This window comes from Dacryopinax primogenitus (assembly GCF_000292625.1).
Source record: "Dacryopinax primogenitus strain DJM-731 SS1 chromosome Unknown DACRYscaffold_7, whole genome shotgun sequence".
NCBI classification, from domain to species: Eukaryota; Fungi; Basidiomycota; class Dacrymycetes; order Dacrymycetales; family Dacrymycetaceae; genus Dacryopinax; species Dacryopinax primogenitus.
In genome coordinates this window covers 340,062-351,025 of record NW_024467204.1, presented here as the reverse complement: position 1 = coordinate 351,025, position 10,964 = coordinate 340,062, and the positions used below count along the sequence as shown (strand labels likewise).

Sequence of the window (10,964 nt, the reverse complement as noted above, 5' to 3'; positions counted from 1 at the left end):
TTCGGTCCGATAACGGTCATTCATTCCAGTGAGTGTTGTGACATTTCAGCCGTTCTTAAAAAATGACGCAAGCTTGTCTTTATCGAGGATGTCGTTCTCTACCAGACGAGCTACCTCTTTACCCTGATGTTGAAGATCAGTCACATCGTCGTTTGGACGTTCAGGAACAAGCAAACTACACACATCTTTCAGCTTAACAATGGTCGGAACCCCGGTTATTCCTGCTTCTTTTCTGTACTGGTTATCCGGATATTTCCACCTAGAATAACGTTGTGAAACTGTGTAGCGCTGAAAGGGGTGTTGCATGGCAACTGCATACTCCGCGCGCTGGCCGACCCAGATAATTAATCCTGTCGGTCCATCTGGAGCATCAAATATATCCGATACAGTACTCTCAACGGCACGGCAATCCTGTCATCGTCCGAATGAGATTCCATTGCTGAAGAAAAAATGCGTGCTGAATACGAACCGGGCACCACATCTGTCCGGTAGCGGGATCGATAGAGGCATAATAAATCAAGAATGGTCGCTTCGGCGGAGCTGGCCCGTAGAAGGAGTTCAGAACCTTGGGGTAAGGTGTGTATAGTAGTGGCATTGTGCAGAATGCAATAAGAAGTTTGATTTGGTTGCAGTGAGAAACGTAGGTGCAAGACGGCGCAGATGACCAAGCTGGCAGCGATGACGTCATGCCTTTCCGGACTTTCTTAGAATCCATCCCCAAAGTTTGCCTATGCAATGTCCCTGTTGTCCTAAATTATTTCACGCTCAAGCAGCATGCCATGCCCATGCGATGTAGACACAGATCTATGTGACAACTGGATATTCAGGGAACGCAACGTGAGTGCGCTCTCACAGATGCACCTCATTAACATGAAGGGCTACACTTTTGTCCGTGTTTGAGAGGAAATTCGGGTCAGGGTCCGGAAGGCTCAGGCAGAAGGAAACATCAGTTCGTGAATAAGTGAACGGAAACGGGAGGGAGGACAGTCTAGGATGGTTATGACCGTGAGCGCCACGATCTCTTAGCCCTGGCGGCCGGGGCGGACGTAACGTCGAGATCGCTGCTACGAGGGATATTGACCCAAGCAGCGTTGGAGAAGCCCATCGGCACGGCCAGAGGCATGGCATCGTTCGGGTTGCTGCTGATGGCTCCTGAGCCGTTCCAGCTACCGCTACCGCTGCCGCCCGTGCTACTGGAGCTGTTGGTGCTATTGCTCGACCCGCTGCCGCCCCAGGATTGCATGTCCGGCGGTAGGCTACTGCACCCCGGCCCTGAGCAACCGGCGGACCACCAGCTGGTGCTAGGCTGCACCGCCTGGCACTTGAGCGTGCAGGTGATCACTTCGGGAGGAGCAGAGCAGCAAGATGAACCGGTGCAGCCATAACCGTTCCACGACCAAGAGGAAGGCGGCGGGTAGTTGGACCATGAGTTAGACGAGCCCGAGCCGTACGAGGATGATGAGCCAGAGCTGGGAGATCCGGATTCATACGATGGGTCGGAGCGCTTGTACGAGCCGCTGCCGTAGTTGTTGCTGCCGCTGCTTCCTGTCCCGTAGCTGGAGCTGGACGAGCTTGACGACCCGTAGTTGTTGTTGTTGCTTGATGAGGGCGACCAGGTGTTAGAGCTGCCGCTCGATCCAGAGCCGTCCCATGACCAGCTAGAGCTGCCCCACCACTGGCTAGAGCATTGCTCGAAGCACACAACAACTTCGGTCTGGACCGCCTGCGCTGCCGCGGCCGCTGCAACAGACACCGTTTGGGTCTCGACGACTGTCGTGGGCACAACCGTTGTCGCGAGCAGCGTCTGGGTGACGAGTTCCGCTTCAACGGCTGTGGCGGTCACGGTGGCGGTCTCGAGCTGGGTTTGGACTTGTACATGGTCGACTGTGAGCGTCTGAGTATCGACCTCGGTCCGCACGTCAGTGAAGGCCTGTGTTACAACGGCTGTCTGAACAACTTGCACCGTTTGCGTGGCGGTGAGGGTGTGGTACAAGACCTGGGTCTGGTCGATGACCTCCGTGCTGACCCAGACCTTGGTAGTCGGAACGAGCACTGTTTGGGTCTGGGTAACGACGTCCGTAACAAGGTCTGTGAATGCCTGGGTGACGAACACGTCTTGCGTCTTGGTAGCTGTCTGTGTGACCACGTCGGTGACGAGCTCGGTGAATGCCTTGGTCTGCACGATTGTCGTCGGCTGCGTGTAGGTAACGGTCTGCGTCGAGGTGACAGTCTTGGTCATTAAGTCGGTGCTTGTCACGGTGTTGATCACAGTGGTGGGGACTACCTTGGTGCTTGTCCACGTGACGGTCATGGTGTCGTGCTCCGTGACGGTGTTTATCAACGTCTTGACATCAGTTACGGTCGCAGTAGCAGTGTTGGTGACGATGGAGGTGTCGTGCTCGGTGCTTGTGACAGTACATGTCTCGGTGCGAGTGGAAACGTCCCACGAAGTAACTGTTTCAGCTGAGCAGAGCTCCGTCTCATTGATGATGACGGTCTCGTAGCAGCCCTCCCATTCCCACTGCATGCACAAGACACCTCAGCTCAATTTTTTTTAAAAACCAAAGGCAGCAAACGCACCCAGCTCTGAGATGTACACCGCCCCGAGTTATCCTTCTGCCACCCGTATCCACACGCCATGCTACTGTAACCTCCTTGAGTGAACCACGAGTACTGGCTTTGGTCGTTGGGCATGTTCCAGCCGCCCATCGATGGGGGCTGAGTGACCTGCGGTTGAGCAGCGGAGTTGCCGTTCCAGTTGTTTCCAGAACCTCCATAACCTGACCCTCCATACCCAGAGCCCGAACCTGAACCAGAGCCGGACCCAGCCGTTGGAGCAGAGGACGAGGCGCTAGACGGAGAGTATCCATTTGCTGCGTCTGTCGGAAGAGATGAAACAGCGGTAGCAGCCGGCATTGGGACAAGTGAGGTTCCAGCCATTATTTGCGCTGCGGCTGACGCAGCGAGTCCTAAGAGTGGGGCGAAGTGACGTGCGGCCATCTTGGGATATTGTTAGGTGAGGAGGCGCTTAGATGAGATTGATGATTGGGGGATGTTCTGTCCGGAGAACGAGTGGATTGTGTCTTGTGGGAGCGCACTGCGCTTGCGCCGTCTTGCAGCTGTTCGAGCGCGCATTGACTGTGATCAGTTCTGCTCTGGGGCTCAACACGATGGAGGCGCTCACCGTACAAGGGAGGGAGTAACGAAGGAGAGAAAGGAGATAGAAGGAAAGAGCGCCGTAGGATCCTCACCGGAGAGAGGGAGGGGTGAGCGCCGTTCCTCTCCCTCTCAAGGGGCTTAAGAGGCAGCGCCTACACGGTATCCAACCAGGCGAAATCCGCGCAAAGCAAATTTAAAGTGAATCGATCCATCGTCATGGTCGGCATCGTACGTTTCACACCTACAAGCGCGGCCACGGCATTCCGGTGGAGCTGGCCGGGTGGCGTGTTGATCAGGCTGACGCTGAGAGAGAGGCAAATGCAGTCTCATCATCACCATCTCGGCGCGTGGACGTCAGTTGTTGCCACCCGGACACGCAGACACGTCCCAACGCGGTTCACAACGATGCTTCTGTAATCCCAGAAGGAGTGAGTTGTGACAACCCGGCGCCGAGAGAAGGCAACAGCGACGGCGACCGCATTGAATACAGCAGAACTTGGCAAACGAGCACAAGGGAAAGAAGCGCCGGACGACGAATCAGACAGAAGCTAGGAACGTCAGGGTCCTATTAAGTAAGCACCAAACCAGCCAATCACAGCTCATACCGTCCTTTCCCATGCCGAAGGAAGCAAGGGGCTCGCGACCGTCAGGGCGTCTCCTTGTCGACCATGTCATCCTCGAGCGCTCACATTTCTCACCCCGTCTCGGACCTACGAAACGTATCATTGAGGTTTATCCGGTCAAGTCTTGCTCGTCGTCGTCGACAAGGAACTCAGGGTCGTACGGTTGGATTACAAGGGACATGACAACGACTTCGGGCGATTGTCAGCGATGGAACTGCGCCCTACTTTCGCCTTCGCCAGACATCTCACACAGAGAATATCACACGGATGACATGTGATCCAAACGAGCCATCACCGTTGCTCTGGGGCATCACATTCCCGAATTTGGAATCAGCCTGGAGGGTTTCTAACGGCTTTAACTAAAACACGAGGCGGCTAGACTTCCATCAAACGGTCCATAGTCTCCATCCCTGCCTTACGAAACCTTTGAGCTTCCTGGATGCCACCAACCATCAATATGGCTGCCTCTCCATGAGCTCTTGTCTGTTCGAAATTGCTTTGTGCCGGGGACCCATTCTGCCGCCCTGAACTTGCGAGGGCACTTTGTTATACCAGCACGTGTGCTGCATTGACAACTGCGATGGCGTGCTTTCCGTCACGCATTCTGAGACGACAGTCATTGAGAGGGGAGCAAAGGAATGACCCTTCGGTTTGCTAATTGATTGTGCAATCGAGTCTCCTTCAGAGTTTCGCTCGGTCTAACTAATCCAACGTTTGCTTCGAACCTCGTTGCCTTTTCTCATACATTCGTCTTCACTGCGATCATACCAAGCTGCCGACCAATCCCATCATGCTGCGGATGGGGAAATACCCTAACTCTGAACACGGAAAATTCTCGCCTACCGTTGAACACTCCTACTTCAGGTACACCACAGCCGCAGAAGCGCGGAAATCAGCGCCAGCACAGTAATGTGCATGTTCGGAATGTCTAATCCAGCACTTCGCGCGACTCGGCTTCGCGTTTGATCTGGGTTGACCAATTAGCAACCTAAGTCCGGGGCAATGCAGTCCCACGCACCTCGAGGTCTCGCATCTCGGCGGTCCAAACCCTGCACCAATCGGTGCGGTCCCACCGGCCTCACGAAGCTCGAGATCACGCTTGCGCCAGTCAGCGCCTGCTTCGCGAAACTCGACATCTTGCTCCTCGTTAGTCACATCCCTGCGCCAATCGGTTCCCGCCTCGCGGAGCTCAACCCAGTAAGTGCGGACACCCTCTCCGAAGGCGCCGGCAAGTGCTTCTTTCATACCGAGATTGGGGAGCTCGGTCTTCAACATCTCGGAGAGAGGGCCGGTCTGGATTGGCCAGTAATAGGTGCTATCGGGCAAAAGACCGGCCGCGAGTGTGGACAGGACCGGACTGTTAGTGTTTCAGTACCTGGTTGTCGAGTAAATGAACGAGATTGAAACATACGCGATACTGTGATGTGGAATACAGAGATAAAGCAACTAACTTTGACAAGACGATGCTTCGTACTCTGCAACTGAGACCAACGTCCCTCTCAAATAGGCGAACTCAGATCACCGATCTTGCCGCAGTTCACCCGAATTTGTCTGCTTCAGTCTGCGAATGTTCAACACGAGCTCGCTTGAACAGCTGAAAGGAGAGCATATCGTATTAGTGGAAGTTGGCAATACACCAGACAGTCATCCTGCGTAGTTGACCGTTGTCCCCGAGCCAAGACCAACAAGGGAAGTCCCACGAGGCGTGTTCATAAAGACCAAGGAATCGCTAAGTCGGAGTGGAGGAGTTCACAACCAAGTCCGAACTCGCCGGTTTTTCAACAATCCGTTCTTAATATCGCCGTGTCGGTTGGGTCCGAGTCAACAGTCGCATTTTGTCAGCACCCACGCGGCCAGAAGATGATTTTTCCGAGGTAATAACAGCTAGATCAGACTAAATCGAATGATTGAGCAATGGACAGAGTATCAGGCCCTGAGCGAGGCGTGACCTCGATAAACGAAAGTGGCCCGTGCGAGAGTGGTCCGTGCACCCAACTTGGGACCCTATATAAGCCCTAGCTATCGCGTCACGTACACCCCATACTTACCTTGGGGGATGAAGCCCCCTTCACGTCGGGGCTCATAGCGGCATGAACTCGGCATTGCACGGCGACTCATTGTCCCACCGAGAGCTTGGTGTTTGTCAGTCTCTACGAGGTTGGCACTCCCTAAATATTTTCCTGCCTGCTTTTCCCACTCTGGGAGAAGCGGGCCTCTGCTTTTTACATCCGGAGGATTGTTTAGGGCCGGCTCCCCTCCCGTGGGTCTTAGTACACGTAATTTGCTTTCGATTACCCATCATTTCATTACCTCGCCTTCTGCTCATGGTCGTATGGCGCATGGCAGCATGAGATGGCATATTGTCTGAAAGAGCAATACAACGTTTTTTTTTTCAGACTAGACTCCTATCACACGGCTCAGTCCTCCCAAGGCACACCTAGTACAACGAATAATTCTCTGCCTGAGCGCAGAATCAGTCTATCAGAGACAGGCCAGGATGCGTGACGTGCACCTTTACTACTAATCCGAATTGTCAAAACCCCATGTAACCTTCGACGTAAAGCGACCAGTTCCTACACTAATTATGAAATCCGCAAATGCCATCAATAGATAGTGTCTAAAACAACAGTCCTCTTCACAAGTCCTTCCATGTCACCACCTACCACTACACAGCAAGACACCTCATAAGCACTACGGCGTCGTCCCACCGCTCATGATCTCCCTTGCCCTTTCTCTCCCCTCGTCACCCCACAGCCCAGGACCCCTGCCAGCTTTGGTCATCATCACTCTGAGCGGTATGTTATCCTCGTCCTCCTCTCCGTCCTGCTCTACCGGAGCCTGTTGCACATCCGGTCTCCACCTCTCCCCATCCGGATCAGGCACATAAGGCCAAGCAGCATGCAAGTCCTCCGCTCTCGGCCCATAAACGCTGTCTTCCCCCTCCTCGGCTTCGGCAATCGCTTCGTCCACTTCTGCGTAGGTCACATCAGACCGATGTGCATGGTGGGTGCCGCGCTGGTGAGCGTGGGTGCGGGCGTAGGGGTGGTACCGGGCTGGAGGGGGAGGGGCGGGAGGGTAGCCTTGTACCACCGTGGGGGTGAGTTCTTGGGTGGGGACGTGTTCGTAGGCACCCATATGTCTTCTTTGGACAAGTCAGATCGCGTAAAGAAAGATAAATACGAGACGTACGAGGGAAGGTGTTCAAGCTCGCCGTACTCGATCAGATATTGGGAGACCGAGAGGGAGACAACGACAACTAGGAGCATGCCAAGGTGGAAGGTCATCGCTACAAGCATATACAGCCTTTATACCAAACTGCATCAGATCACACACAGGCTGACGACAGAAGACAAACTCACAGTCTCAAGAACGTCAGCAAGCCATACATTCCCGCCCTCCATGCCGCTACACCCCTCCTTCCAAACTTCTCAAACGTCGGTGGTACATAATTGTGCGAATGGAGGAAAGTGAGCGAGCGCTCGAGGTAGCAGATGCAGGCTGTGAGGGTGATAGCGAGGAGGAAGGAGGGGAGAGAGGAGAGGCGGATGAAGGGGAGGAGGAAGATTCCTGAGCGAGGGTCAGGAGGAAGCGTGAGGAGAGAGAGAGGGGCGTACCGCCGTCCAGACCCAGGTGGAAGTAGGGCTTCCAGTCTGCGTCCATTCAAGTCTTTGGCAGTTGGATGAGGACAGCGCGCAGTCAGACGCCCTTTCGAGGTTATGTCGTCGCCAGCAACACAACAACACGAGGTTTAAACAATCAAGATGTCCAGCCCAGATTCCAATAGTTCACTTCCAAGTATAATGCAGCACCGGCGCGGACGACAAAAAGAGGTTAGACGAGGAAAGTAGTAAGACTCGAAGGAAAGATCATTATTCCCACACTCGCTGTTGCGTTCAATTATGGACCAGGCCGTCGCACCCGACAATCAAGGAGTCAGCCTATTTCTGAACATGCCGAACACTGCCACACAATGATGATGATGAGACACGTACATGGATAGGTTGTCGGGGTTCAGGGATGGTCGAGAAGGCAACAGTGAGGACGACTCGATTCCAAAACAGTCACGGATGTTGTATTATACACATTGGCTCGTTAACAAAGATTCTTTACTTGAGCGGGCTGAAAGGCAGCGGGATCAGGATCTCAGAGTCCATCGACGTCGCTAGTTTCGCCGTTTGGTTTACTGTTGCGCTCCAGCCCTCGAGCTGCCACGCCTGCTCGCGAGCTTCCTTGCGAGCATTCAGATCCCTGGAACACCCATATCAGTCAGAATACGGAATTGAGTGGAGAGCAGAAAAGACACGTACGCGTACTGCCAAATGTGGTACACTTGGTGAAGCCGGCCGACTTGAGAGAACCACGCGCCAACAGGCTTGACAAAATGCTTCCTCGCATCCAATCCGCGACGCCTACCTCGTATGAGCCAGGTGCTCCCTTAACAGCGTGAGCTACACGCACCAAGTATGTTCCCACTCCAGCAGCGTCCCCGGTCGAAGCTGGTAGCTCCTCATCTCGTATATCCCACCCTTCGTCAAGGGCGGTGACGTGGGCAGGAAGGCAAACTCCTGGCAGATCTGGGAGGTGCGGCTCCTCACGTGGGGGAGGACATTCTCCTTGAAATGCTTGTGCAGCTGAAATAGATGTTAGCGGGCTATTGTTTGATATACGAAGCGATCGGAAAGAGAAATAGAAACGCACAGCAGAGCCACGGATAAGCTTGGTCGACTTGTCATGCCCAGCATAGTTCTCGTACTCCAGGATATGTACTACACGCGGATTAGAACAAACGTCGTAGAACCCCCTTACACAGGGACAAAGTGTAGACGCACCGAAAGTATCCTGCTCTCCGACAATCTTTTCCCAACTCCCGCTCAGCTTCACATGAAACTCGGGGTTGCTCGCAATGCCCGTCAAATATTTGCCGCTTGACATTCCCAGCATGTCAGCCACTGCTACATCCAATCCATTTTTTAAAAATAAAATCAACGCACATATGTGTCCGATACTCATCTACCGCTTCCGGCTTGACTCTGTGCGCTGTACACGCATCAGTCGTGCCTACATCTCCTGGGTGGAGAGGACGTACTGAGCAGTTCATGCACGTACTTCCCTCTGGCAACGAGCCTTGAATGCTGCAGGATCGCTACTTCCCCCTCAGCCTTCGCCTCCGGAGATCCATGCAGTATAGCCTGTCATTCAGCGTGAGGCACCTAAGGGAGTTAGAAGGAAGAAGGGGGCGCACGTCGAGTGTTATCCCCCTTGTTGCGAGCGCAGAAGGGCGGGATAGCGCACGTCGAGGGAGGGTAGCAAGCAGGCTCATCGTTGTCTTTCCTCTAGCTTTGTCCGGTATGCAGATGGTATCGGGTGGGTATGATGCACAAGGCGGAGGTGTATGCTCCCAACATGGCAACGCGGCTCATCGCTCACGAGGACACGGGAGCAGTCACAAGCCTCGTGATGTCATCGCCCCTCCCTCAGTGGCGCAGCAAGATTATGTAAGCGTGATTCAGGAGACAGAGTCATGCTCTCCGTCGAATCACGCGCTCCCCGTAGCCTGCGGGAGTGCGCATGCTGCGAAAGGGAAATTGGCCTCCTCTCTGACGACCATCTTCTCCCTTCCGCTTGCTAGCTCTCGTCGACCCACGCTCACCGTCCAACATCAAGCAGCAGCGATCAATCGCATCTACAAAAAAGGACAATAATCTACCTTATCTCCGCTTCTCGTGAGGACAACACCGGGGCGAACAAAAGCGGCCACAAACGTCGTTCAAACGTACCGTTTGTATTAGTTGGAAGGCCTTGCAGTCTGCAGGAAAGGAAGTTGCATGTGTGGTATTGGATTGGGCTTGGTCCATTGAGCTTCGAGATTGAAGGAATTGAAAAAGAGCATATATCGCGCTCTCGAGCTGCGTTGCTCATCGACATTACCGCTCAGCCTTGTACAACTCCAGCTTCAGCCATTCGTGATCGCCCAAATCACGTCCATCAAACCGAACCAATGTCAGCAGCACTCGTCATGCCCACCCCCATTCCTGTCCCGAGCCCGTTGGACAACTTCCATCTCTCGTTAGGTGGTGCTCTTCCGCGCGTACGGCGACCGCGTCGTGCAAGCTCTTATGATCAGTACACACCTTCTTCTTCTGCGGTTGGTACTGCGTCCACTGGCGAATCACGATCCTGGGAAAACGATTACCAACTGCCGCAACGCCCACAAACGCCACGCACGCTCTCAACCCCCATCCTTCCCCATACTCGGTCAATGACCGCCCCTTCTCTTCTCCTAGCCACACACACCGCGTATGGCCATTCTGCAGCACGCATGCGAACACCTCCCATCCGACTGAATCCCCTGGCGCTGGCGCATATGTCCAGGATCGCGGAGAGCGCGGAGGTGCTTGTGCGACATCTCCACGCTACGCTCGCTAAGCGTCCTGCAGCAAGCTCCCCCGAGGATATGCCTCAGGATCGACCCCGAGCAGGAGAATCAGGACTGCAGCTCGACCTCGGCCCATCGCGCGAAGAACTGGTGAACGGAGAGCTTTATCGCGCTACGCTGCTCAAAGGACTCGCATCATTCCGCACCAGCGTGGACGGGATGAAGCGGGCGCGTCACCTCGGATCAGCGAAGAGGAGTGCCGTGCATTCCGTTGCTCCGAGAAGAGTGTTTGGAGCGTCGTATGGGAAGACAGCTGCGTGGAGACCACGGAGGGGAGCTGTGATTAGTTTGGGAGGGGACGAACTTCTCCCTTCTTCTGAGAGGGGCGCGTGGGTGGAGGACATACCGGATAGACAGGTTGAGGAAATGGATGTGGAAGAGTTGGGGGAGAGGATGGGCGATATCCACCTGCAAGACTGAAGTTGCCCCTCCTTCCCTTCACCATGACCCTGACTATTGTTACGACTGCGATTGCACGGATCGAAGACACACGTATCTTACCTTGCGTGATAGCCGTTTCTTTACATGCCGAATTCAAGATACAAGATGTTCCTTTTCACTTGTTTTGTATCAAAGTAGCACTTTATATCGACAAGCCTCTGTATCGTGTTAGTTCGGATAAACTACGGCTCCGATATGACGTAAGCGCGGTCGTTATCATGCGTCATACTCTTATGGCGGGTTGGTTGATCCGCCAAGAGCGACCGTTGGTTTCTCGCAACATCGAAGTGATTGCGCGTCCCTAT

The 10,964-nt window shown here is 54.2% G+C and overlaps 5 protein-coding genes across 5 annotated transcripts; 1 reads left to right on the top strand and 4 right to left on the bottom strand.

The window, feature by feature from the left end:
• Positions 1 to 45: 45 nt before the first annotated feature.
• Positions 46 to 595, bottom strand: DACRYDRAFT_51011 (thioredoxin-like protein; the record flags this gene model as incomplete). The annotated part of the gene is made up of 4 exons (XM_040775023.1): positions 46 to 123; positions 184 to 259; positions 320 to 411; positions 470 to 595. The coding sequence occupies 4 exons, from the start codon at positions 593 to 595 to the stop codon at positions 46 to 48; spliced, it is 372 nt and encodes a 123-aa protein (XP_040629524.1).
• Positions 596 to 894: 299 nt separating this feature from the next.
• Positions 895 to 3,650, bottom strand: DACRYDRAFT_99707 (uncharacterized protein). The gene is made up of 3 exons (XM_040777615.1): positions 3,185 to 3,650; positions 2,581 to 3,119; positions 895 to 2,521 (listed from the first exon to the last, which is right to left on the bottom strand). Exons 2-3 carry the CDS (start codon positions 2,998 to 3,000, stop codon positions 998 to 1,000), a joined length of 1,944 nt encoding a protein of 647 aa, XP_040629523.1. The 5' UTR covers positions 3,001 to 3,119; positions 3,185 to 3,650; the 3' UTR covers positions 895 to 997.
• Positions 3,651 to 4,637: 987 nt separating this feature from the next.
• DACRYDRAFT_15295 (uncharacterized protein) lies at positions 4,638 to 5,057 on the bottom strand (the record flags this gene model as incomplete). Its single annotated transcript, XM_040771095.1, has 2 exons — positions 4,638 to 4,749; positions 4,801 to 5,057. The coding sequence occupies 2 exons, from the start codon at positions 5,055 to 5,057 to the stop codon at positions 4,638 to 4,640; spliced, it is 369 nt and encodes a 122-aa protein (XP_040629522.1).
• Positions 5,058 to 7,249: 2,192 nt separating this feature from the next.
• On the bottom strand, positions 7,250 to 9,139 carry DACRYDRAFT_21667 (NIPSNAP-domain-containing protein). Its single transcript, XM_040772490.1, has 9 exons — positions 9,025 to 9,139; positions 8,869 to 8,971; positions 8,774 to 8,819; positions 8,612 to 8,706; positions 8,481 to 8,548; positions 8,241 to 8,413; positions 8,090 to 8,191; positions 7,397 to 8,030; positions 7,250 to 7,349 (listed from the first exon to the last, which is right to left on the bottom strand). Exons 1-8 carry the CDS (start codon positions 9,100 to 9,102, stop codon positions 7,889 to 7,891), a joined length of 807 nt encoding a protein of 268 aa, XP_040629521.1. The 5' UTR covers positions 9,103 to 9,139; the 3' UTR covers positions 7,250 to 7,349; positions 7,397 to 7,888.
• Positions 9,140 to 9,321: 182 nt separating this feature from the next.
• Positions 9,322 to 10,743, top strand: DACRYDRAFT_21666 (uncharacterized protein). The gene has a single exon (XM_040772489.1). It carries the CDS (start codon positions 9,781 to 9,783, stop codon positions 10,636 to 10,638), a length of 858 nt encoding a protein of 285 aa, XP_040629520.1. The 5' UTR covers positions 9,322 to 9,780; the 3' UTR covers positions 10,639 to 10,743.
• Positions 10,744 to 10,964: the final 221 nt, after the last annotated feature.